At 44.2% G+C, this 27,217-nt stretch overlaps 1 protein-coding gene across 1 annotated transcript; it reads left to right on the forward strand.

Moving 5' to 3' along the window:
- On the forward strand, positions 1–27,217 carry LOC136942873 (gastrula zinc finger protein XlCGF57.1-like). Its single transcript, XM_067235898.1, has 2 exons — positions 1–231; positions 26,112–27,217. Exons 1-2 carry the CDS (start codon positions 39–41, stop codon positions 27,215–27,217), a joined length of 1,299 nt encoding a protein of 432 aa, XP_067091999.1. The 5' UTR covers positions 1–38.

Raw genomic sequence — 27,217 nt, forward strand, 5'->3', positions numbered from 1 at the left:
GAACGTTTTCCTACAGCTGGAGTTTCGTAACCACCAGAATGTCTAAATTAGATGTTTTTAGGGATTTGATCACTCAACGATTAACAACGGCAGCTTTAGAGATATTCGCGGCCGCTGAAAAATCGTTTGCCGAGTTCGAAGAGGAGATTTATCATTCAAAGGAGGAGGGCGCGCGACTGCAACGGTTGTTGGACATTGTTACTCCACCTGAAATCAAGCTTCACCGAACAGGTTCGATATTAATAACTACAATTGATTATAATCTGCTGTTTTTATATTCATTATATATTATTTGATGTAGCACGGTCAGAAAGTAGTATTGCCAAACACAATATGGTGGATGCATAAAAGAATCATAAAGATACCTATTTTTCTGCTGTGTGTTACAGGGCTCCAGACTAACTTGTTTTTTACTAGGAGCACAGTAACTGAAATTTTTTGGAGCACAAGCAGAACATTTTGGGGCACACCTTATATTAACCTGCAATGCAATTATTAATGTCACTAGAGAGGGTACAATTCAGAAGCAATTTTATACCCTTTTAGGGGTCGCCAAGCACCCCTAAAATTCATCTCAGCACCCCTAAAAATAATAATAATAAAAAAGATATATATATATATTGTTTATTATCATTTGATGCTGGTAGTTCATGAAGAAAGAGACATCCTTAGTTTTTTCATTCATTCAATATTTTGCATAATAATACATAAATGTATGAATTGTTATCCAGTGAAATTAGGGATTTATTACATTACATTTACATTTAGTCATTTAGCAGACGCTCTTATCCAGAGAGACATACAGTAAGTACAGGGACATTCCCCCTGAGGCAAGTAGGGTGAAGTGCCTTGCCCAAGGACACAACGTCAACTGACACGGCCGGGAATTGAACTGGCAACCTTCAGATTACTAGCCCGATTCCCTAACTGCTCAGCCACCTGACTCCCTTTATATTAGCAAAGGGGTTTAGTACGGTGGCCCACGGGTGCACACCACAGCAACATTAGCGAAGCAAACAAAAGTTGAAAACACAACAACATTAACACACAACACAACGACATTAACAAAAACGAAACATTTATAAAAACGCTACATTTCAAAAAACAATATACTACTTACAACACAACAGCATTGGTTCACACCACCAACATCAGCCGAGAACACAACAGCATTAGCCGAGAACACAACAGCATTAGCCGAGGGGTGTTTTTGTCTCCTTGTGGGCTGGCCGCAAGCAATAAAGCTTTCTTAAACTTGTTCACCGACTGACTGTGCAATGCTTGATAGATTAATATTCCTGACACCCGCGGCAACACTTCAAAAGTAGCCCAATTCCGCTGGAAAACCGCGGACCTGGCAACACTGGGTAAAACACCAAAAACACCCCATTTTGCATGCACTGCCCCTAGTGGTCTGGAGAACGATTTGGTGTGAACTTGAAATGCAGCGTTTCTGCAAATGTTGTGTTTTGTGCTAATGCTGCGGTGTTCTCGGCTAATGCTGCGGTGTTCTCGGCTAATGCTGCGGTGTTCTCGGCTAATGCTGCGGTGTTCTCGGCTAATGTTGTTGTGTTCTCGGCTAATGCTGTTGTGTTCTCGGCTAATGCTGTTGTGTTCTCGGCTGATGTTGGTGGTGTGAACCAATGCTGTTGTGTTGTAAGTAGTAGATTGTTTTTTGAAATGTAGCGTTTTTATAAATGTTTCGTTTTTGTTAATGTCGTTGTGTTGTGTGTTAATGTTGTTGTGTTTTCAACTTTTGTTTGCTTCCCTAATGTTGCTGTGGTGTGCACCCGTGGGCCACCGTAGTTTAGCACTTTTGCAAGGCACTGTATTCATGTCACATTCTCATTGGGGTCTGAGCACCCCTAAAGGTGTGATTATAGAATCGCCCCTGGTACAATTTCTGGTTGAAATTGTGGGGTGTGCCCCCCCCCTCCCAGGCGAGTTTTCGTGAGCTTCACTGGCGAGTTTACACAGCTGTTTACGCGTCAATGATGCTTCACTCCGTTATCCTGCGCCTGCGTTACTGTTTACAACGTTAGCTTGGCTACTTGTTTGGCGTTGCATTTTCAGTGTGAGATATACAATGTGTGGCGTGAGAAATGGGTGAAATGTGCACACCCAATAAATTCAAAATTTGTAGGTCGCACATGCGCGAGTACTTGTACAAAATGCTCGCACTGTCTCAAAAACTGGTCGCAAAATGCGACCATTTGGTCGCAGTCAGGAGCCCTGTGTTATGTTGTTTGCATGAATATGATCCATAACTACAATGTAACGGGCTTTGCAAGGCATGAAGCTCTACTGGGGCACAGGCCCCTCATTACTCATATCACTTTCTTTTCTTCTAAGCTCAAGTACAAGAAGTGTTAAACACAATGCACAATACAAACTTCCCCTTGCTTAATCCAATCCAAGGAATTCAAGTTTGAGATTAGTTTTGGCATGGACATCTACGCGAGGCAAATTGCTTCGCAATAATTTGAGCTCAAATACATTTGGAGCGGATAATATTTTGGACTCATATTGTTGTTATGTTTGATAAGACGATCAATTACTTAAGGTAGCGGTTCTCAAACTTTTCCCCTGGCGACCCCCCCGAAATTCCATGGTGACGTCTGGCGACCCCCTATTTAATTTTTTATCGTATTTTAAAACCTGTTTATTGACATTTCGAAATCCCCACTCTCGATACGGGCTGCCCAACGCACCAGCTTTTTCATGAAAGCATTGACTTTGTCTGACAGGGATAAGATGTTACTGTTGGGGGCCTTGTAGTGATATATTTAGTGAGTTTAATTTGTCAAATATACCCGACAGGTATGCAAGACATGCGATCCATATTGAGTCGGCAAGATGATGCGCAAAAGTGCTGTGTGTTGTAGAGCCCGACCGATAAAGGATTTTTAAGGCCGATACCGATACAAATATTTGGTGATTTAAAAATCCGATATTCCGATATCGGCCGATATAAAAAAAATCAGAATCGCGGAACAAAACAAACTGATTTCCTTAACAGTAGTTATTTGTAGTTTACATTTAGTCACTTTTAGCAGAAGTTCTTATCCAGAGCGACTAAAGGCTGCAATATGCTTCTGCGTCTCCGTTTACGGATGGGCGGGCGCACGGATATGCACGGATATGCATGGATACGGACGGATAGACTGAAACAATTCACCGCCAGAAGAGTAGGTGGCGCAACGGTTTTTTGTAAATCGTCGTGGAGTGTTTATTTACCTAGGTTATCGAGAAGTCGGAGCAAATTGACAAATTAGCCGTTTCATCAATAAAATACGCACATTTTCAGCAACTACATTGCCCATTTATCGTCACATTTTAATTCAGATGCTGATTTACATGTACTGTTTAGCTGAAATATGAATTGTGAAAACTTACAGCAATGGCGGTCAAAGGATTCTGTTCGTCCTGTTTATCCCGGCAACCCCGCCCCTGATGCAAGCGATTCTTAATACTGACCAATCACAGCCAAGGGGGTCTCCGTAGCTGTCCGTCGCTCACGACGGCTAGTTAGAAAATTCAGGAGGTGCACGTCGAGCTCTCCGGGACATTCCGGTACAGGGACATTCCCCAAGGCAAGTAGGGTTAAGTGCCTTCCCAAGGACAAAACGTCATTTGACATGGCCGGGAATGGAACCAGCAACCTTCTGATTAATAGCCCGATTCCCTAACTGCTCAGCCATCTGACTCCTGTTATTATTTACTCACTAAAATAATATGTTAATGCAGTATCTGATAAATAAAATGTATAACAATACAAACTTCCATCCATCCATCATCAGCCGCTTTTCCGGGGGTCGGGTCGCGGGGGCAGCAACCTAAGCAGGGAGGCCCAGACTTCCCTCAATACAAACTTAAGATATGAAACTTAAAGTCCTTAAAAAAATAAAAGAAAAATATAAAGAAATACATTAATATTCATTTATCGGCCATTATAAATGCCGGTACCGATTAGTTTGGAAAATGCCCAATATCGGTCGGGCTCTAGTGTGTTGGAGAGAAAGGTGCGCACCTCATCTCTCAGCTCGAATAGGCGTGTAAGAACCTTTCCTCTCGTAAGACACCTAACCTCTGAATGGAACAGAAGTGATTCATGAGTAGCTCCCATCTCTTGGCATAGAATGGCATAGAGTCTGGTGTTTAGGGGGCGTGACTTGATTTGATTGACTATTTTGACTTTTGTTTAGAGAACATCCTCCAGCTCTGGTTCCAGTGTTTTTGCTGCCAAGGCCTCCCTGTGGATAAGGCAGTGGGTAAACCTGATGTGTGGTGCAACATTGAGAACCTTTGCTTTAAGTCCTTTTATTTTTCCCCATCATAGCTCCGGCTCCATCAGTGCATATGCTTATGCATTTTTCCCAACACAACCCTGTGTCCTCCATCCAACTTTTTAGACAATTGAAAATGTCATCACCAGTACACCGTCCTTCTAGTGGAGCACAGAACAGCATATCCTCGTGGAGTTTTCCCTTGTGACTGTAACGAATACACACCATCAGGTGTGCGACACCAACCATGTCTGTGGACTCGTCCAGCTGCAAAGAAAATCTGCTGTTTTGTACTCGCTCAAGCAGTTGACATTTCATATCCTGGGTGATGTCGTAAATGCGCCTGGACATGGTGTTATTGGAGAGGGGGATGGTCTTCAGTGCATTCGCAATCTTTTCGCCGTGCACTGCACTCACCATTGCAATTGATGCAGGGAGGAGTAGACTCTCCGCAATTGTGTTTGGCTTCTGAGATTTTGCTACTAGGTGGGCCACCTCATAGGATGCAGCGAGGGCTTTGGTGGGCACAGTTGCTTGCCCATGCATTACAGACTTTTGCCCAAGCAGTACCGTTTCTTTTCTTTGAAAGAACTGAATGGGTTTCTGGGCATGATCTGGGTGTCGAGTTTCTAAATGTCTTTTCATGTTAACAGGTTTTAAACTTTCGTGTGCCAGAACGTCGCCGCAAAGCACACATTGTGGATGCTCAACCAGATTTTTAACATGGCACGTGAATCCGAATTGAATGTATTCCTTCAGAAATTTGCTATGCTTTTTTTTCTCACCGGCGTCACCTGCATCATGCATGCCTGTCCCACCTGAAGATCGCGGAACAGAGGCACTGGTGGATGGTTCAGAGGCACTGGTGGATTGCTCTTCCGAGCTTTTCTCTGATGTTCTTAGCAGCCATCTGTCCATTTTCCGTGAAATGTGTATGCTAACAACCCACGAAATGTGTCTGTACTGTCCTCCCAGCCTAACTCGGCCACGGTAGACCACAGCCTAACGGCTCCTGTTACCGTGGAAACAAAGCTAGCTGTAGCTGCTGCAAATTGACTAACGCCAAAAAGACAATTATTCTAAAATGGCCACTAGAAGGCACTAAACTTCCAAAACTATTTAAAATAATCTCGCCTCCGAACATTTTTTACGACCTCCCGAAAACCTTTGCGACCCCCACTTTGAGAACCGCTGACTTAAGGGTCCGTTTAAGTAATAATTCAAATTGTCCCTCCACAAACATATAAAACACATTCACACACTAGGAGCAAAGTCCAAACTCGCCTTCCTTGGTCCTATGTATGGTGCAAAAAAAGGATTGTACACGCAGAAAACACTAGTCCTTTGAAAAACGTGCATGTTTTCTTTTGGTGTAAATAGGGTTGCAAAATTCCGGGAATATTCAAAGTTGGAAACTTTCCACGGGAAATAACGGGAATATACGGGAATATACGGGAATTAACGGGAATAAACTGGAAATGTTGGGGTAATTTAACTGTATTTACCTTGTCATAAGCAGACATGCATGCAAACATTTATAATACAACTTTTGTGTGGACATACATACATCCTACTCTCACTGCTGTAAAAAGTTAGTCTACTGTATACAAATAAACTTGGTATTAAAATGAACATGGCTTCAGTTTACCAAGTAATCAATATGCTATGTAAGGACAAACAGTGTTGGGAAAGTTCACTTTCTACATGAACTAGTTCAGTTCATAAACCCTCTACTTTCTGAACAAAATTAATTCCGCTTCAAACCCCCACAAACTTTTTTTCTACCTTCTCCACCCTTCTTAACCCATCTCCCCCACCCCCTCCCTCCACCCTGACAGCAGACGACTTCTCCTCCTTCTTTGAGAAAAAAGTCGCCGACATTAGCAGTCGGTTCCCTAAACCCACCTTTCCTACCCTCTCACCCTCCATGACTGACCCAACTAAATGTAAATGTAAACGTAGGCTAATAACATGTGCGTTGCACTTTCTTAACTAAAGCTAGCTAGCTACCGTTTTGGAAAAAACCCCTGTGCTGTGGGGACCGTCGGAAATATTTATAACTCACACATCTAAAGGTTAAATCTTAAAAGAAAAAGAAACACTGTCTGAACACTTCTGATACAATCAGTAGCCTAACAGAAACAGTATGGAACTGACAGCCATAGTGATCCTACTGTATGTGTATAACCGAGGGGCATCATATCTTTCGTGATGAACGCTGTTACTGCTTGAGTAATTTTGTACATGAATATGGAGTAAGGCTTTGAAATATTTCGATCAGTGATCCTGTCGGGTGTTGTCTTATTTGACACACTGGTGTTCAGCATTTTAGCTATTCATCGTACATGGCTTTGTGGTGTTTTTTTAGGGACAAATTAGGTTGGTGGTGTTGCCACGTGAGGTAGCAACGTTAGCCAGGCAAGTTTTGCACAATACTTGACACTGCGCAGCATCTTTTTTAAAGGTAACATTGGCAAAGTGTCTGTAGTGTCAGGTTCTGTCAAGCCTGAGGCCATGATCGTACAGGTCACGGTAAAGTGTAACGTGCAAAGTTGATCCTTTGTCTGCAAACTGCGTTACTCTCGCGTGTCACGTGACCAAAGTAAAATCGCAGCCTTTGCTATTACAAAATCTTGTTTTGTCACATTGCGATATTATCGCAAATGCAATTAATCGTTCAGCCCTACTCCCAACTGCTGCATGCAGCTAACCTCAATTTCATCACCAATGACCTTAAGAACCTGTCCCACGAACGGCTGACCTTCATACTTCACAAAGATGAACTTCCCATTCAGATCATCATCTTGGGCACTGGCCTGTACTGGCTGTTTGCAAGTTGACCATTGTGGTATTGTGACAATGGCAGATATGCGGCCTGCTGCAGAAGCAGGAGATCTCCCTGTGCATGATTTTCCCAGGTTTGGTGGAGATTACCTGGTGCATCGCCAAAGTTCCCTTTACAGGAGGCACAACCTCAGGAACCGCTTCATCAAATCTTCGGATGTCCTCCTCACTCACCCAGAAGAACTTGACGTCAGATTTTCTCTGTGTTAGGAGGCTGTACCTGTAAGTGCACTGATATAATGTACGTTAGCCAACGTTAGTAGCTAACTGTTGACGAACGTTACAGACTAGCTAACGCTAGCTAGCTATACAAGTTATAAAACTGACTGCATTAACTTTACACGTAGCAATTTGTAGCCGGTAGACTTCAAAGCTGAATATTCATCACTAATCCAGCTGATTGCGTCCATTTATACCCCTCCAGGCTTTTGTAGGCTTTCAAAGATTCTCCAGAGTAGGACGAATGAAAGTTGATAGAGAGTTGTAAATATCTGGATACAGAAGGTCAGGGAAGCCTTCCGTTTCACTCGTAAAGGTTGTAAAAATAACTCCGGGAGCATTATATGGATCACTAATGTTTAATCGATCATGTTTTGCTTTATATCTGCCTATGTCTTTTGAATTAAAGTGCGCAGTGAACTCGGACAGGTTGAAATCCGTGCTGGCGCCGTTCATTTTTGCCACTACTTTCCTGCCAAAATGGCGACGTAAACAGTAAAGTCACGTGACGTCCGGAGCTCTATATAAAAGCTTCCATAGCATTTCATCAGTATGATACTAAGTACCCAAGTCGACACCTTTCTTCTGCTGCAGTTCAATAGCCCGGGGGAACGAGGCGAACGGCTGGCCCATCTTAATTACGTGATATGCCGTTATTATAAGTTGTGCAATAACACGATGGGCATCTGCGTTTAAATTCCTGACCAGCATGGTCAACGGCCTGGAAGATGGATTGTCAACCATCCGCTTAGCTGTCACGCAAACCAGGTGCTGTCTGCTAGCATGGCTGGTCAGGGATTGTTTTCGAAAATTGTCGGTGCCTGTGTAAAAAGATCCACTTTTGTCTGCTTCAGACGGGAACATACGACAGACGACACAGTGCATCTTAGTTCCATTAAAAAAGTTGCTTCCGTTTGAGCTCGTAGCTTTACTTTGCTGCCATATTCACTTTATTGTCTCGCGCCAGTCTCGCACCAGTTGTTAAAAAATAGAAAATAAACTAGTTTAACTGTCACTACGTTACTTTTTACTGGCCCCGGTCCATTGTTATTGTCCAGCCCTGTAATAGATATACTTAAATCATTTACATTATTATCCAGAGCGGCTTACTATAAATAATTTGTGCGACCAAATCATGTTTTGCGCCAGTAACTGAAAAAGTTAGTCGCGCAAGTGCCACCAGTGGAAAAGGTTAGTGTAGAGCCCTGTCTTGCCTACTCCCGCATGGCCCAACCGGAAGTCGTCATAGGGAAAATTAACCACATCTCAGTGCCCAAGGATTGTAAACAAAAATTATAGTATTTAACTACAGAGCAACCTTACATTCTGGGCAAACTGTGGAAGTGTGCTTGCGGCTGCAAGGGGCTGGGGCAGTTTCAAAACTAGATATTTTAGCTTCTATTCCAAACAATTCAAACCATAATATCCCACCCGCTCCCTTCAAAGCCACTCCCACAAAACACATGAACCCATTGCCTGAATACAGAACTGCTGGGAGACTAGTCTAGTTAGTCCACAAGAGAGAGAGCTTTTGAGAGACCAGCATCGTTTTTTTCATGAAAAAGTCCATGTTGCATTCATATGTAAAACAGACAGGTAGCCCGTCCAATCCTTACAGTGCGTGTCCACTGCAGCGACGCGAATCGCTTGCCATTGCTTGCCTTCCCACAGTGCACCACGCTCGGGGGCGTGTCAGATAGATGAATATAGAGTTGTAGTTCTCTAGAGTCACTGTTGTAGTTCGTATAACGTCATGGCAAAGTGTGCAGACTTGGGATTACCTACTCGCAATATCGATCAAAATACAACTTTTACACACGTTAAGCAAAAATTTGATACACTGGCTAGATGTTGCACGATTTTGTCTACTGCACACAATACCGATATAATTTTTTCCCAGTAAGATTGTAAATAATTGTATGCATAGGCCTAGCTGCATTTTGATAACCACACCCTGTATTCAGAACCAACAAATTACATTCCCTCCCGCTCTTTTATATATTTTTGGAGGGAATACATTGGTATAAATATAGACGCAGTCCGGTATAAATATAGACGCAGTCCGATACCCTATCATTCATCATGAATAACATTCAGAGGATTGCTTTCATCGCCCTGCTCTACTGCCGGAGAAGACGCCGCCGACTCTTCCGGGTTCATCCCATTCGCCGTTTGCGGACAAACAACGGAGCTTATCACCGGCTGGTTCAGGAGCTGCGACTGGACGATGACATGTTTCAGCGGTATTTCAGGCTGAACCGGGCCGAGTTCGATGACCTGCTGACCAGAGCGGGACCCCGGATAGCGAGGCTAAACACCTCGTTCCGCGAGGCGATCAGCCCAGCTGAACGCCTCGCTATTTGTCTACGGTAAGCTTTAATAGCATTTATAGTAAACAGTTAATATATCAGTGTTCTCGGACATAAATATAGTGTACTTATTTTCTATGCATTATTTTCTGGGACCCTGGACATCCCAGAGAACGGTGTCCTCCCTGGAGCAGAGCCACGTGGACCACTGCCACACGGCTTCGTGGGTGATGAGGCCTTTCCTCTGCGGAGCAACCTCAGGCACCCCTTCCCTGGGACAAACCTCGCCAGGGAGAAGAGGATGTTCAATTACCGCCTCAGCCGTGCCAGGTTGACAGTAGAGTGTGCCTATGGCATACTCTCCAGCCAGTGGAGAATGTATCGGCGTGTCATTGGTGTCAACCCGGCAAAAGCGGAGGCGTGTGTGAAGGCCACCTGCATCCTCCACAACTACATCCGGAGGTCCAGGGGATGTCCAGCAGCCAGTCCTGGCCAGGAGGGGTCAGCAGGTCTCCAGGAGGCTCCACGAGTGGGCAGCAACAACGCTGCACATGCAGCAATTCGTGTGAGGGACGCGTTCACTGCATATTTCAATGCAGAAGGTGCAGTGCCCTGGCAGCAATCTGTTGTATAGCCCGTCTCATTAAGAAACAAAGGCTCTTTTAAGAGCCACCCACATTAATCACAAAAAAAGCATACAGTTCCAGAATGTTCTTTTCATAAAATATGAGCTTAAATCATTGTTTTTCTTATCATTATTAATTTTCACAACCAACAATTCATAGTAAATACCTAACAGCCCATTCAATAAAAGAAACACAAAGTTTTGTCAGTGAATTTTTTATTTATTACATGTCACTCTGTGTGGCCTGCATCTCTGCTTCAAAAAACATGCGGTGAATGTTGAACTTTAATTCGGACCGCGTAGCTGGTGGTCTTTTGAGTGCAGGTAGAAGGCTTTTAAAAAAAAGCTCATCCTCGTCCTCTGCTTGAGGTGGTGGAAGAGGAGCAGGTGTCTGGGCCTGCTCCATAGCACCAAGCATCCTCTCCTCGAATTCGGTCAGCCTCTCTTTGCGCACCCTCTTTCGGCCAGAGGATGCTGGGGGCTGGCTAGTGGTTGCAGCTGCCTGACTAGCAGGGGAAGCTCTGGCCTCACTGGCAGGGGTTTCTGGCTCACTGTCTGGCTGTGTGGCACTGGCTGCTGTCTGCTCTGCATCTTCACTGGCCTGGCTGACTGGGGATGTGGTGGCAGGCCTCTGGAAGTTGCTGCTGGAGTCCCTGTACTCCATAAATGGAGCCAGGTACCCCATCACAGCAGCATACTTCCAAGTTTTGTGATTGGAAAGACCTGCTCCACTCCTGCTCAACTCTTTCTCCCTGTTCTTCTCCCTCTTGTAACTTCCCTCAAATTCTTCCACTTTTTTTGCAAACCTCAGCTAGAAATAAATTATTTGAAAACTGTTTAATAGACATACACGTTGACGTGTAAAAACGTTGTATTATTACTCGAAGTCTCTGCTAGTCTGTCGATACAACTAGGGAGTCCTAGCCAGGCTAACTAGGCTAGCTAGCTCTACTTACCACAGAACGAAGTTACGTAATTTGATTAGACTGAATTTGAAAGTACAAAATACCCACCAGGAGCACCAACACCTTCGGCAACCTTGCGCCAAGCATCGTTTTTTTTATTTACATCTCTGTACGAATACAGAGATGTGTCGTACAACACCGGGTAAGCAGCTACACAAGCAATTATTTTCTCCATTCTGAAACTGAGAGCTAGAAACAGGAAAAAAATCTGATTGGCCATCGCTAGCGAAAATCGGTCCTCATTTGCATAAAGTTGAGAAAATCTCGAATCGCTTGAATCGCGTCGCTACCCACAATGCACCACGCAAGCGATTTGCCTGGCTCCATTGAAAATGAATGGAAAACATGTTGTCGCTCGCATCGCGTCGCTGCAGTGGACACGCACTGTTAGTCTTAATTTGTCGTGTTTATTACAGTCCTGCGACGCCCACATATGTCGGTTTGATTTCATATTACCTTTAGCTGTATTGGCTGCTTTCAAGATGTGAAGTTTATTTAGGCAAATATGACAACAACATTACCGACACCATCTTTAACTATATCACCTATGCATTTAAATGACAATAGTGCATAGTACTGTGAAGCAAAATCAACAACGTTTCATAAGTGCCACTTAAAAGATTTTGTGAGTGCAATCTCTTTCCAGACACTGAGACAACAAGATCTCTACACCGTGCAGAGAAGGGAGATTCACAAGGATCACAGGAAGTTATTAACATATGCTATTGAGTAGGGATGCACCGAATCTAGATTTTTGGGGTTTGGCCGAATACCGTATCCACAGGTTAAGATTCTGCTGAATCCAAAACCGAATACCGAATCCTACTCCCATCCTCAGTCCATTAACACAGTAAACACAATGAAGTAAACAACGTCCACATCAGTTAGTTTTTTTTTATGTAAAAAAGAATAGGCAACATTAGGAAGACAAGTGGGAAAACTATTTTGACAATTACCATATGCCTATCTCAAGATCCAATCAATATCCAAAATATTAGCCTTTTAGATTTCTTGAATTTCTTTTGGATGTTTCATATGCAAATGTTTTAACAGCGGAGATGTTGTGTATTGTTTAGGGTCCTTGCCAGCACAAGACAAATCGGTATTGCAAATTGAACATGTAGCTCGACTTGAATCGCCTACTTTTTCTGCTCACAAGTTCCATTTTCACTTTCTCTCAGCCTACTGCATTGAACGGTCCACCTACGTAAACACCATCCCGTAATCAACGGCGGCGTCATTATGTCGACAAGCGTGCGTAGTGCAACCGTAGGGTTCGGGTTCAAAAAAAATTCTAAGGTTCGGCCGAAACCGTACCCCGTCAAAAAGCCCAATATTCGGCCGAATCCGAAACCGAATCCTGGATTCGGTGCATCCCTACTATTGAGTGCTGCTTTCTGTTTCTTTTGGACAAAAATCCTGTCTAAGCCTACTCCCTTTATTCAGTAGGGTAAACAAGAGACTTCTCCACAGCAAATACAGGTTCCAGTCACAGTTCAGATGAGTGTACATATGATGTTGAGAGATCTGAATATGTATATAACGCGGAATATAGATTTGGATCTTCAAAATTAAATTTTCTAAGATGTTACCATTTTACCTTTCGTTAATCTGCGTTTAGTTTTTTGTACATGGCACATGAGCACAATTGTAGTTGTTAGCCTAAACGTTAGCCTAAACTCTACCATACTTTGTCTACAATTGGTGTTATTAAGGCAAAATGGCAAAGACATCTGTGGTATGGAAGCATTTTATCAAAGTACCGGGTGACTCAAAACATGTTGAATGCACACTCTGCCAACAACGGTTTATATTCCATAGTTCGACGTTGAATATGATGTGGCCTACCACTTGAAAACCGTAAATTGGCCATCGGATCATTATTTTACAGTGTGGGCTAGGCATTGGATTTTTATGTTTCGGGAACGAAAGTTTTAGGCTATGTCTGCTTATGCTGTGCTACTGTAGGTCTAACCATCTGCATTTTATTTAAACACCAGCCTAGTTTTCGATTTGAGACCGCACTCTTTCAACAATTATGTTGGCTTTGGATGTGCTAAGTTGTTAGACTCATGTTACTAGTCAAATCGGTCTTTGTCAGGTGACGTCACAGTTGCGAAAACCGAAGGGCATTATGGGAGTATCCACCATTTTCCAGGTACGCGTGCAGTGGTGTTCAGTAAATTTGCAGTGAGATTCATTTAATTTGGATAAAAAATGGGACGTTCTTGTTGCGTGATCGGCTGCAATAGAAGATCTCACGACAGCAAAGGTCACATACTTAACATCGGGGATAGTTTTTTTTCATTTCCCACATCGAAGAAAGTACAGGGACAGCATGTAGCGGACATAACAAAGAGGCGTCGGATCGCCTGGGTTGCAGCGGTCCAGTGCAAAAACATCACCTTTACCAACATATCGCGTTCTATGTACAGTTAGGTCCATAAGTATTTGGACATTGACACAATTATCAGCATTTTGGCTCTGTATACCACCACAATGGATTTGAAATGAAACAATCAAGATGTGCTTTAAGTGCAGACTTTCAGCTTTAATTTCAGGGTATTTACATCCAAATCAGGTGAATGGTGTAGGAATTACAACACATTTTATATGTGCCCCCCCCCTTTTTAAGGGACCAAAAATAATTGGACAAACTAACATAATCATAAATCTAATTGTCACTTTTAATACTTGGTTGCAAATCCTTTGCAGTCAATGACAGCCTGAAGTCTGGAACCCATAGACATCACCAGACGCTGGGTTTCGTCCCTGGTGATGCTCTGCCAGGCCTCTACTGCAACTTTCTTCAGTTCCTGTTTGTTCTTGGGGCATTTTCCCTTCAGTTTTGTCTTTAGCAAGTGAAATGCATTCTCAATTGGATTTAGGACAGGTGATTGACTTGGCCATTGCAGAACATTCCACTTCTTTGCCTTAAAAAACTCTTTGGTTGCTTTCGCAGTATGCTTCGGGTCATTGTCCATCTGCACTGTGAAGCGCCGTCCTATGAGTTCTGAAGCATTTGGCTGAATCTGAGCAGATAATATTGCCCGAAACACTTCAGAATTCATCCTACTGCTTTTGTCAGCAGTCACATCATCGATAAATACAAGGGAACCAGTTCCATTGGCAGCCATACATGCCCACGCCATAACACTACCTCCACCATGCTTCACTGATGAGGTGGTATGCTTCGGATCATGAGCAGTTACTTCCCTTCTCCATACTCTTCTCTTCCCATCATTCTGGTACAAGTTGATCTTGGTCTCATCTGTCCATAGGATGTTGTTCCAGAACTGTACAGGCTCTTTTAGATGTTTTTTGGCAAACTCTAATCTGGTCTTCCTGTTTTTGAGACTCACCAATGGTTTACATCTTGTGGTGAACCCTCTGTATTTACTCTGGTGAAGTCTTCTCTTAATTGTTGACTTTGACACAGATACGCCTACCTCCTGGAGAGTGTTCTTGATCTGGCCAACTGTTGTGAAGGGGTTTTTCTTCACCAGGGAAAGAATTATTCTGTCATCCACCACAGTTGTTTTCCGTGGTCTTCCGGGTCTTTTGGTGTTGCTGAGCTCACCAGTGCGTTCTTTCTTTTTAAGAATGTACCAAACAGTTGATTTGGCCACACCTAATGTTTTTGCTATCTCTCTGATAGGTTTGTTTTGATTTTTCAGCATAACGATGGCTTGCTTCACTGATGGTGACAGCTCTTTGGACTTCATATTGAGAGTTGACAGCAACAGATTCCAAACACAAATACCATACTCTAGACCTTTTATCTGGTCATTGTCAATGAAAAAACGAACTCCCTTTATGAGAGAATAACATACACCTGGCCATGGAACAGCTGAGCAGCCAATTGTCCAATTACTTTTGGTCCCTTAAAAAGGGGGGGGCCACATATAAAATGTATTGTAATTCCTAAACCGTTAACCTGATTTGGATGTAAATACCCTGAAATTAAAGCTGAAAGTCTGCACTTAAAGCACATCTTGATTGTTTCATTTCAAATCCATTGTGGTGGTATACAGAGCCAAAATGATGAAAATTGTGTCAATGTCCCAATACTTATGGACCTAACTGTATGTCTGCGGTCAACATTTTCACAAAGGTAAGATATTTAACTGATGTTGACAAATGTGAAGTATCTAACGTTACATCCACGTGTCGTTTTGGACGAATTAGGCTATTTGGCACAGGAGATAAAGCAAAACAATGCATGGTTGATTATGTTCAAGTCTTTTATTGAAGTATGAAGTATTTGATAGGTATTACACCCAAGGGATCTATTTGTTTCATATCAAAAGGGTGCGGTGGCCGTTCAAGTGACAAACACATTACAGAAACAGTGGTTTTCTCCAAAAATTGTTGCCGGGGGACATTATCTTGGCTGATAGAGGTTTTGATATAAAGGAAAGTGTTGGCATGTTGTGTGCAGAGGTCAAACTCCCATCCTTTACAAAGGGTTACTGTCAGCTAGCTGCAAGAGATGGAGGAGACAAGAAAAATCGCTCACCTAAGAATCCATGTTGAAAGAGTGATCGAAAATGTTTGTCAAAAGTATGACAGGAACCATACCCATCAGCATGGTCCTCCCATGTGAAGGTGAGGATATCACATTTTTAGACAAGATTGTCACTGTCTGTTGCGCGCTGACAAACCAATGTCCAACTGTAGTGTAGAACAGAGAGAGCGTAGTGTAGAGAGAGCGCCATAAACTGAACAAAATGTACATGTGTTCTATGGTGATGTGTCTGACGTAAAAAGTGAAACTCAATTTCAATTTACTTTTTTTCTACTCCTTTCAACTATTGTAAGAATTAATATTGTGATGATGCTTTATCCTGCGGGACCAGCCTTGCATAAACAATAAAGCATGTATGAAAAAAAAAAACAGAAATGTGTGGTTTATGGTTTTCTTGTTATTTACTTTGACAGCTAAATTAAGTATGTAAACAAACACATGGGTAAGTCTTAATACTTCAGGTTTATTAGAAGTCATATTTTGACAATAACAATAGTGCAAGAAGTCATATTGACAATAACAATAGTGCAAGAAGTCATATTGACAATAACAATTGTGCAAACTGACAATAAAAATAGTGCAAATCAGTGATTCACCTTAACAGAACTTATTAAATTGTACAAGTAAATGTTAGTGCAATGTATATATTTGTGCATGTACTGACATTGAAGTGCAGACAGATTAAAACTGTAAACAGTTGAAGCACCCATAGTATTTTTTTTCTCCCTACTATGGTAGGAAGCAGCTTTGGCTTACGTGGAACAATGAGAACAGAACCAAACGTCTTCTTTAGAAGGTGCATGTTGTAGCCCCACACAAGTTAGATTAAACCACTCAGTTGTGCAGTTTTGGTTGTCACAGGCTACCATGTCGCCCTTGCTTTCTGGTCCATGGCAAATGCACCACAACTTCTCAGCCCTTCTGGCCCTGCCCTTCTTTGGTTTGGTTTTAGAGGTCTGTAGGTCAGTTCCTCCTGGAACTGAAATCTGTATAAGTGGCATCTTAGTGAAGTAGCCGCTTACAAATTCAGGGAGACACACAAACTCAAAAAAATGCTGTGCCTTTTTAAGAACAGCATTCCAGAGCTGTGGGTCAGGTGCAACACGCAACACAGCGCAGTCTGTCACCTCCGGCGTCCACAAAATAAAATCACAGTACTCAGCCATTAACAAACACATTTGTGTTTGTACTTGCTTGTAGTATGGACTTCCCTTCTTTAGCTGAAGCTCACCACCCACAACTTCCAAACAGAAGTCTTTGTCACCGCTACTGCATGCTCCCTCCACAGTGCTGTTACGGTACTTGTATGGGCACTTTATCTCGATGCAGCCTCTTCCACAGCACTAATCCATCTGGTGATGCTCCAACTTGAGGAAACTCAGGGTTTATGATGAAGCCACAGTCACTAATTTGCATGTCACAGTGATGTTTCATGGTTTGCAGTTTATACTGTGTTCTTCCATCCTCCTCATGTTCTCTTCCCCATGCAGTAGCAGGACACTGGTTTGTAGCACCAGTGTTGGGGTAACAAACTGCTTTCACTGTAGACAGTGCAGGGTTGTCCATGTCAGACACAAAGACTGAATGCATTTTGGATGCAGTAACTCTTCCAGCACGAAAGTGACTCCAAGCTGAGCATTTGTACTGCTTTGTGGTCTGTCTTTCAATTAACTGAGCCTGCTCAATTGTAATATTGACCTTACTTGCTAAGGTTTTGCAGTACTGGCGCAAGACAGACAGGTCACTGCCATCCAATTTTTTGTCACGTAGACTGCGAAGTGAACCTGGTGCTGAGAACGGCTTTACTGGGTCTGCAAAAGCATCACAATAAATAAGTTCAGAGAATCGCAGCTTTTGGAGATACTTTCTGCAGTTGTGCAAGATACGATTCCCACTGCTCAGGCATCCTTATCAGATGCCTGAGCCACCTCAACTGGCTCCTCCTCGACGCGGAGGAGCAGCGGTTCTACTGAGCTTCTCACCCTATCTCTAAGGGAGAGCCCGGACACCCTGCGGACTCATTTCGGCCGCTTGTATTTGCGATCTCGTTCTTTCGGTCACTACCCACAGTTCGTGACCATAGGTGAGGGTTGGAACGTAGATCGACTGGTAAATACAGAGCTTTGCCTTTCGACTCAGCTCCTTCTTCACCACGACGGACCGATGCAGAGCCCGCATCACTGCGGACGCCGCACCAATCCGCCTGTCAATCGCGCGCTCCATCCGTCCCTCACTCGTGAACAAGACCCCGAGATACTTGAACTCCTCCGCTTGGGTCAAGAACTCCTCCCCGACCTGGAGATTGCACTCCACCCTTTTCCGGTCGATAACCATGGCCTCAGATTTGGAGGTGCTGATTCCCATCCCAGCCGTTTCCCATTCGGTTGCGGACCGCTCCAGTGAGAGCTGAAGGTCACGGTCCGATGAAGCCAACAGGACCACATCATCTGCAAAAAGCAGCGACCTGATCCTGAGGTCACCAAACCGGACCCCCTCAACGCCCTGGCTGCGCCTAGAAATTCTGTCCATATAAGTTATGAACAGAATCGGTGACAAAGGGCAGCCCTGGCGGGAGTCCAACCCTCACCGGGAACAAGTTCGACTTACTGCCAGCAATGCGGACCAAACTCTGGCACCGGTCGTACAGGGACGGAACAGCCCCGATCAGGGAATCCGGTACCCCCGGAGCACCCCCCACATGAGCCCCCGAGGGACACGGTCGAACTCCTTTTTCAAATCCACAAAACATGTATAGACTGATTGGACAAACTCCCATGCACCCTCCAGGACCCTGCCGAGGGTTTAGAGCTGGTCCACAGTTCCACGGCCAGGACGAAAATCACATTGCTCTTCCTGAATCCGAGGTTCGACAATCCGACGGACCCTCCTCTCCAGAACCCCTGAATAGACTTTCCCAGGGAGGCTGAGGAGTGTGATCCCCCTAAAGTTGGAGCACACCCTCCGGTCCCCCTTTTTAAAGAGGGGAACCACCACCCCGGTCTGCCAGTCCAGAGGCATTGTCCCCGATGTCCACGCGATGTTACAGAGTCGTGTCAACCAAGACAGCCCTACAACATCCAGAGCCTTAAGGAACTCCGGGCTGACCTCATCCACCCCAGGGGCCCTGCCACCACAGAGCTTTTTAACCACCTCGGCGACCTCAGCCCCAGAGATAGAAGGGCCCCCCCGATGTCCCCAGACTCTGGCTCCACGTCGGAAAGCGTGTTGGTGGAATTAAGGAGGTCTTCAAAGTATTCCTTCCACCGATCCAGGACGTCCCCCGTCGAGGTCAGCAGCGCACCATCCCCACCATTTACAGCGTTGACAGTACACTGCTCCCCCCTCCTGAGTCGCCGGATGGTGGTCCAGAACCTTTTCGAAGCCGTTGGGAAGTCGTTCTCCATGGCCTCGCCGAACTCCTCCCACGCCCGGGTTTTTGCCTCCGCGACCGCCAAAGCCGCATTCCGCTTGGCCTGCCGGGACACATCAGCTTCCTCTGGAGTCCTACCAGCCAATAAAGTCTGATAGGCCTCCTCCTTCAGCTTGACGGCTTCCCTCACCTCCGGCGTCCACCACCGGGTTCGAGGGTTACCGCCGCAACATGCATCGACCACCTTGCGGCCGCAGCTCCGGTCAGCCGCCTCAACAATGGAGGCCCGGAACATGGCCCATTCGGACTCAATGTCCCCGGCCCCCCCCCCCCCCCCCGAGACATGATCGAAGCTCTCCCTGAGGTGAGAGTTGAAGTTCCTTCTGACAGGGGATTCTGCCAGCCGTTCCCAGCAGACCCTCACATTACGTTTGGGCCTGCCAGGCCTGACCGGCGTCCTCCCCCACCATCGTAGCCAACTCACCACCAGGTGGTGATCAGTTGACAGCTCCGCCCCTCTCCTCACCTGAGTGTCCAAGACATTCGGCCTCAGGTCCGACGACACGACTACAAAGTCGATCATCGAACTAAGACCTCGGGTGTCCTGGTGCCAAGTGCACATATGGACACACTTATGCTTGAACATGGTGTTCGTTATGGACAAGCCGTGTCTAGCACAGAAGTCCAACAACAAAACACCGCTCGGGTTCAGATCGGGGGGGCCGTTCCTCCCAATCACGCCCCTCCAGGTCTCACTGTCATTGCCCACATGAGCATTGAAGTCCCCCAGGAGGACGAGGGAATCTCCGGGAGGAGCGCTTTCCAGCACCCCTCCCAGAGACTCCAAAAAGGGTGGGTACTCTGCACTGCCATTTGGTGCATAAGCACAAACAACAGTGAGGACCCGTCCCCCCACCCGAAGGCGGAGGCAGGCTACCCTCTCGTCCACCGGGGTGAACCCCAACGTACAGGCGCTGATAAGATGTAAATTCTGGAGAAGGCAGGCCGGAAGGAGTCACGACAATTATAAAAAGGGTTGACTCGGTTTTATTAGCTCGACGTCGGATCATGCCACCAATCCACAACAGAGTGGCTAGCATGAGTGAAGACTCTCTCTTACAAGAGTGCTTAAATACAGTATCTGGACATGTTCAAACAGAATGCACAGAATCGCTTCCTTAACGGGTCTTCAGTGGTCATTACACTGATACACTAGAACGTTCAGCAGGTGAAGTGGTCGTTAATTACATAAGCCCTATTTGTACATGATTTTCCTTACTGTCTCCCCACTGTCTGGACTGCATGCTATATTCTGCTCAGAGGGGGCCTCGCTGCATGACCTCTTGACCCTACAGATACACACGCTGTACATGTATCCAGAAACTCTGCCTTTCAGGCGCCGAACCGAGGGGAAACAAGGGCAACTCCAGAGTGGAAGAGAGTCCAGCCCCTTTCAAGGAGACTGGTTCCGGAGCGGATGCTATGACTCGAGGCGAGGCCGACTATATCTAGCCGGAACCTCTCTACCTCGCGCACCAGCTCAGGCTCCTTTCCCGCCAGCGAGTGACGTTCCACGTCCCTAGAGCTAGCTTCTGCAGCCGAGGATCGGACCGCCAAGGCCGCCACCCGTCTCACACTGCACCCGACCCCCATGACCCCTCCTGCAGATGGTGAGCCCACTGGAAGGGGGTCCCACGTTGCCTCTTCGGGCTGTGCCCGGCCGGGCCCCATGAGAAAAGGCCCGGCCACCAGGCGCTCGCCATCGAGCCCCACCCCCGGGCCTGGCTCCAGGGGGGGGCCACGGACTAACTAATAAATAAAACCAGTAAATCACTTTTTACCAACTGAACAGGCCAATCTCTTTTTGTCCAATTACTCACTGTTTTTCATTGAACATAACCCTGTTGTCTTACAAATGAAGCTCTTAATGCTGCTGCCTAATTTAAGAGATTTGTTTACATTCCTAGCTTTATGTCTGTAATGCATGTCTAACTGCTGTCTGTGGACATGTTGCTACGGTGTTAGTATTGTCGAACGATCGTGTGGAGACTCGAGGGCCTGTCACCCAATTCATGCTCGGGGTCTCACGAATTTGCATAGGCTACGTGTGCGGAGAACACACGCTTGGTTATGAGTTAGTCGAAGGCTCCCTCTCGGGAATCTCCGCACCCAACCAAACCACGATGTCACAGATGTTTACTGGGCTCTCAACACAATCCTCAAGAGATCTTTTATAGCAGCAAATGTTTATAGGCCGTTTTTTTGGGCAACACATCATAATTTATCGATCACTTATTCCTTGGCTATGTTTCCCTCCCGGTTAACGTCCTTCCCACGGATAAAAAAACGTTCAAGAGCTCTCGCTCGCCCTTATTTCCCCCAGCCGTTATCTATGAGACGCAACACCGCACCTATTGAGAGAGTATACTATGTCTGAACAGACGAACACTTCAAGACCCTGTTTCGCGTAAACACCAGCTGGGCAGTTTCCGTGCCTAAATGACTGGTCGCGATTCCCGGGGAACTCACCTGAATCTAGGCGTGGGGCTCTGAGTGGGTCTCTTGGTCTCGAGCGAGGGGCGCACAATGGGAGGCAGGGCAACGACTAATTTTTATTGTCAGATTATAGGAAAAACAATGTAGAAATAAATAAAAAAGCTAGCCTCCTTGATAGAGGGCGACCGAAGAAAATAAGAAAACGGGGACCCTTGGCCACTGGTAAAACAGAAAGTAACAGATGGTCAGAACAACTGACGAAAAGAAAACTATTTTCTATAACAGGCACAGGTTGACACTCAACAAAAAATCTACCACAAAACTTTGACTGCTCAACTCAGGACTCGACTCAACTGCAAGAGACTCTCCTGCTTACTCACAATTTTCATTGTTATATGTTTCAATACGGATGACCCCGTCTAGACCTTTGGCCAGGCCATGACCCACGTATCTCTCTATCACACACGTTTCCTGCATTCTCCAAAAGGTCAAGTCTGGGTTTCTCTATGCAAGCATGTTCTAGCCACATCCTCTGCATCTGTCATACCGAAACATTCTACACATTAGCAGCTCTACATATCTATTTTAAGATGGACATCTATAAGGTATTTAAAATACAAAAAGGTAAAAAGGCTCCAAAAACATCTTGCAAGCAATTTCCTAACATTCCTTAAAACGTATGCGTATGCTAGAGATCAAAACTTCTCCCGAAATACAAAACTTGACATATGCATGCATGGAAAAAATACAAAACCTTTATATATGTATTCAAGGAATAATTGCAAAACTTTTATATATGTATGCAAGCGAATTCTAACAACTTTTTAATGCACAACTTGGATATATGTATGCCAAAACATTTTTGCCAAACGCACACTTTTCTATAATAAGCATCATTCTTTTTTTTTCTTTTTTCAAAATTATTTCTCCAAAGTCCATCAAAACGAAGGCTCCTTTAGGGGCATTCGACTGTATGCGTGAAATACTGCGTAATATCAACTGGTGTCACTAACTGGCCACCTTGCTTAGTTCCAGCTGCAGCACACTCACTCCTCACCGATTCCATCTCCTCTCGTGCCGGGATGTTTCCTTTTTAAATGTTCCAGCATGCACGTTGTGCTCCCATGGAAAGCAAGTTCTGCCTTGCACGCATTACAGATGACAGTATTTTTAGTGACGCGACTTGTCCGTTTGCACGCTGACATTTTAGTGCTGTTTTCTTCTATTGGATAGCATACGGGAGGGCTGCATTAGTCTAGCGCTACAGCGCCGCACTGGTCCTATGAGATCAAACGATTTGTCGACAACAGAAATATTTGGCAACAATTTTTTGTTGTCGATAATGTCGACTAATCGTTGAAGCCCTACTGCACTTTCAGGCAGTGATCAGCGTGCTCTGATGATTTGCATGTTAACCCTCGTGCTGCCTTCGGGTCACATGACCCAAAGGTTCATAACGAACCATCGTTGTGTTTACCCAATTTTACCCAATACAAAAACAAATAAAAACTAGAGAGGGTACAATTTCTGGGGAAATTGTAGGGTGTGCTTGCTTGCGTCGGTTGTACAGGGATTTTAATGCCATTTTTACAACTGATATTCCTGTATATTTTATATAAAAATGCATAGGGCCTACTTATTATGCATTAATATTACATAGATTTAAAAGCATCTTTTTTTGCTGCTCATTTACAACTCAAAATACGAGTGAAGTGTAGAATGAAATATGATGTCTTCTCATTTCCCTTGCAAGAGGCAGCCTCATAGCTGAATCAAAACGAAATACATTTGGCAGACCGGTGTAAAAATGGACCTAATCTCTATGACTTAAACGTCCTTTTAAGTTTTCCCTTCTCGTGATATTTTCAGGCATTTAGCCTACTCATATTGCATTCATTCATTAATAAAGAACCCCCTTTGAAGATAATATTCTACGACGTTACCGGCAGAAGATAGAATCGCGATTCAAACAGTTCCATCTGCTAACTGAAAATATGCCCCCAAAAACGTAAATAAGCTTGACATATATTTAGTGGAAAATCGCTCATTCATAAAAAAATGCGATATAGCCCTGTGTGGAGAAGCTGCCCCGGTAAATTCTACTACTACGGTACAGTACTAGACTACTGCTGTATTCGTCTCGGTAGCGATTGCGTTGGTTGAATTGGATTTAACGTTCCGTTGTACGGTTTAGGCTGAAATTAATTAATTTCATGAACAGATTGACAAAGTTTAGGCTGTGGCAATGAAGTTCAGGTTAGTAGTCAGATAGTTTCCCTATTGAAAGACTTTTGAGTAAGGGGAGTGCCGAACATGTTCTGTCGCTGTTTGACTTAAACAGCTGAGGAGTTTTTGTTAGCTACTCACACTAGTGTCTCGGGTAGGCTACAGCGTTGCAGTGAGCTACACTGGTTTGAAACCACAGGTAATGGTAATTTCACCAACAAATCGTTTACTAATGTTACTAATGTAATGAATAAATCATACAACGAAAATGTATATGTGAGGAATGTTTATTTTAACGATTGAAAACAGATACATCATAGACCACTGTAGTATGTGTTGCCCGGGCAACACAGGCTAATGTCATGATGCTAATACTTCAGTGAAATAGTAGACTACTGTTTCCGAAAGTAGATGTACTTCCTTAATAATATCAGCTTATATTGTACATTACACATCACAATTGTGTGTCATATCACAAAGTAAAATGAGTAAATAGTTATCACCCTAGCCTCTTTGCTTGTGGCGTTTCTGCAGCTGCCTTGCAGTAAAGCTATAGTTAGCCTAGCTATCCCCCAAGTTAACAGATGCGAAACGAATGTTCTGCCAAAGGTAGTCACGCGTGTTTTCGTGACGTTAGTGACGTAGTGACGTTAGTAACGTCAGTGACTGTGGCTAGCAAATTAGCCACCGTTAGCTTCACTTTTCGCCACAAAAACTTAACTTAAGCCTAAACATTTAGACATTTACATTTAGTCATTTAGCAGACGCTCTTATCCAGAGCGACTTACAGTAAGTACAGGGACATTCCCCCGAGGCAAGTAGGGTGAAGTGCCTTGCCCAAGGACACAACGTCATTTGGCAGAGCCGGGAATCGAACCGGTAACCTTCAGATTACTAGCCCGATTCCCTCACCGCTCAGCCACGCGACTCCCTAAACCATGCAACGGAACGTAAATTCCAATAGAAGCAACTCAATCGCTACCAAGACGAAACTTTTGACACCTATGTTGTCTATGTAGGCCAAATATTGACTGAGTTTTAGGGGGGCAAAAAGAAATAATAATAATATATATGTGAGAAAACAAAGGTTGTGCTCTCGCCGAAGGCTTGAGCACACCCAATAATTTTATTTTAACCCTCGTGCTGCCTTCGGGTCACATGACCCAAAGGTTCATAACGAACCATCGTTGTGTTTACCCAATTTTACCCAATACAAAAACAAATAAAAATAATTTTATTTTAACCATTCCAATGTGGGGGGTCTGAGACAGCCCGACAGTTAAAAGAAAATGCTTCACTTTGTTTTTGTATGAGATAAATTTGTCGCAATACGACGGTGGGTCACAATGACTGATGGGTCAGAATGACCCGAAGATAACACAAGGGTTAACCATTCCAATGTGGGGGGTCTGAGACAGCCCGACAGTTAAAAGAAAATGCTTCACTTTGTTTTTGTATGAGGTAAATTTGTCGCAATACGACGGTGGGTCACAATGACTGATGGGTCAGAATGACCCGAAGATAACACAAGGGTTAAACAAACAATATTTTTTATATGTAGTACATTGTAAGAGATAATAAATTATGATTAGGCATGTTTTATTATATTGGCATTTGGTAACAACAGGACTGGTGACACGAGGCTTATTATTAGTAGCAAATTTGATAGTGGCTGAATCTGGAATGTTGAAAATGTTTGTACAATTATGTTTGTCTAGTTGTCAATCTCCCTTCATACGTATTTCTTTCAGATTATCTCTTAAAACAGTGAGGTAAAACATCACACAAAACGGTTTGATGAAAAACATTGTGACATTTATATTTAAAAAAAACTTTCAAATTTAGATTAGTCAATTTTCAGAAGTGTTAAGTCGAGTCTTGGTCGACCAAATACATTGTTTGTCGGGGACTGCCCTATCGAACATACAAATATGTATTGTGCGTTCATATTCAGTTTTACGCAAAATCTTTTGACCTTAATTTGAGTCATATGTTGACATCAGAACTACCAGTTGTAAAATGTGCTGTAAACAATAGTGGTGGTGAAATTGATTGTGAAGTCAGAACATCTTTGGATCAGGGTAGGGACTGTTCCCTATTTGGACGACCATCCCATAGACCCCATGCTTAGATCTCTCTCTACATACTTTAGTTTTAATTGGTCTCTCTAGCTGTCAATCTAGGTTGCAGAATAATGAAGCAGGCCACATCTAACTGTTGTCTTGCCTCTTCTTCCCCCCCAGATGTGCAGCAGTTCTCTCTCCCGGAGCCCCCACAGATTATAAAGGAACAGGAGCTGTGGACCAATCAGGAGGAAGAGCAGCTCCAAAGACTGCAGTCTGAAACTACACACTCCATGTTCACTTCTACCAGTGTGAAACACGACTGGGATCAGGAAGGCTTTTCTGAATGTTCACATCTTGACCAAACTGTTAAAGTGGAGAACAGAGAAGGAGACGCTCATGTACTAGACTATGCAGCACCAGAACTGGACAGTGACTCTCAGCCCCTCTCTGTTGTAGCTCCAGACTGTCCTACAGTTCAGAGTTTGGAGGAGGAGGAACATGGAGGAGTGCTGCTTCTTCTGAACAGAACACAAAACAATGAGGCTCTGCCAAGGGAACATTTGCCACAGAGACGTCACACAGGAGAAACAATACATCAGTGTCAACAATGTAACAAAACTTTTAGTGGAAAAGGTGCTTTGGTTTTTCATATGAGGACACACACAGTAAATACATCTTATCAATGTCAACAATGTAACAAACGATTTGCTGAAAGTGGTTCTCTGTTGAAACACATGAGGACACACACAGGAGAGAAACCCTTTCAATGTCAGGAATGTAACAAACTATTTGCTAGAAGATATACTCTGGTTGAACACATGAGGACACACACAGGAGAGAAATCTTATCAATGTCAAAAATGTAACAAACGATTTGCTGAAAGTGGTTCTCTGTTTAAACACATGAGGACACACACAGGAGAGAAACCCTACCAATGCCAGGAATGTTACAAAATGTTCTGTTTGAAGTCACATTTGGTTGTGCACATGAGGACACACACAGGAGAGAAACCGTATCAATGTCAACAATGTAACAAACGGTTTAGTAAGAATTGCAATCTGGTTGTGCACATGAGGACACACACAGGAGACAAACCATATCCGTGTGAGGAATGTAACAAACAGTTTGCTCTGAAGTGCAATCTGATTGGACACATGAGGACACACACAGGAGAGAAACCTTTTCAATGTAAGGAGTGCAGCAAATTCTTTGCTCAAAGTAGTTCTCTGTATAAACACACAAGGACACACAGGAGAGAAACCGCATCAGTAACAACAATGTAA

Source organism: Osmerus mordax, chromosome 1 (assembly GCF_038355195.1).
Source record: "Osmerus mordax isolate fOsmMor3 chromosome 1, fOsmMor3.pri, whole genome shotgun sequence".
Classification (NCBI taxonomy): domain Eukaryota; kingdom Metazoa; phylum Chordata; class Actinopteri; order Osmeriformes; family Osmeridae; genus Osmerus; species Osmerus mordax.

Excerpts from the sequence above, each read along its gene's own strand:
- LOC136942873 (XM_067235898.1), top strand. The coding sequence starts at position 39 with ATGTCTAAATTAGATGTTTTTAGGGATTTGATCACTCAACGATTAACA. Across the intron at positions 232-26,111 it reads AATCAAGCTTCACCGAACAG|ATGTGCAGCAGTTCTCTCTC; the intron begins GTTCGATATTAA and ends CTTCCCCCCCAG.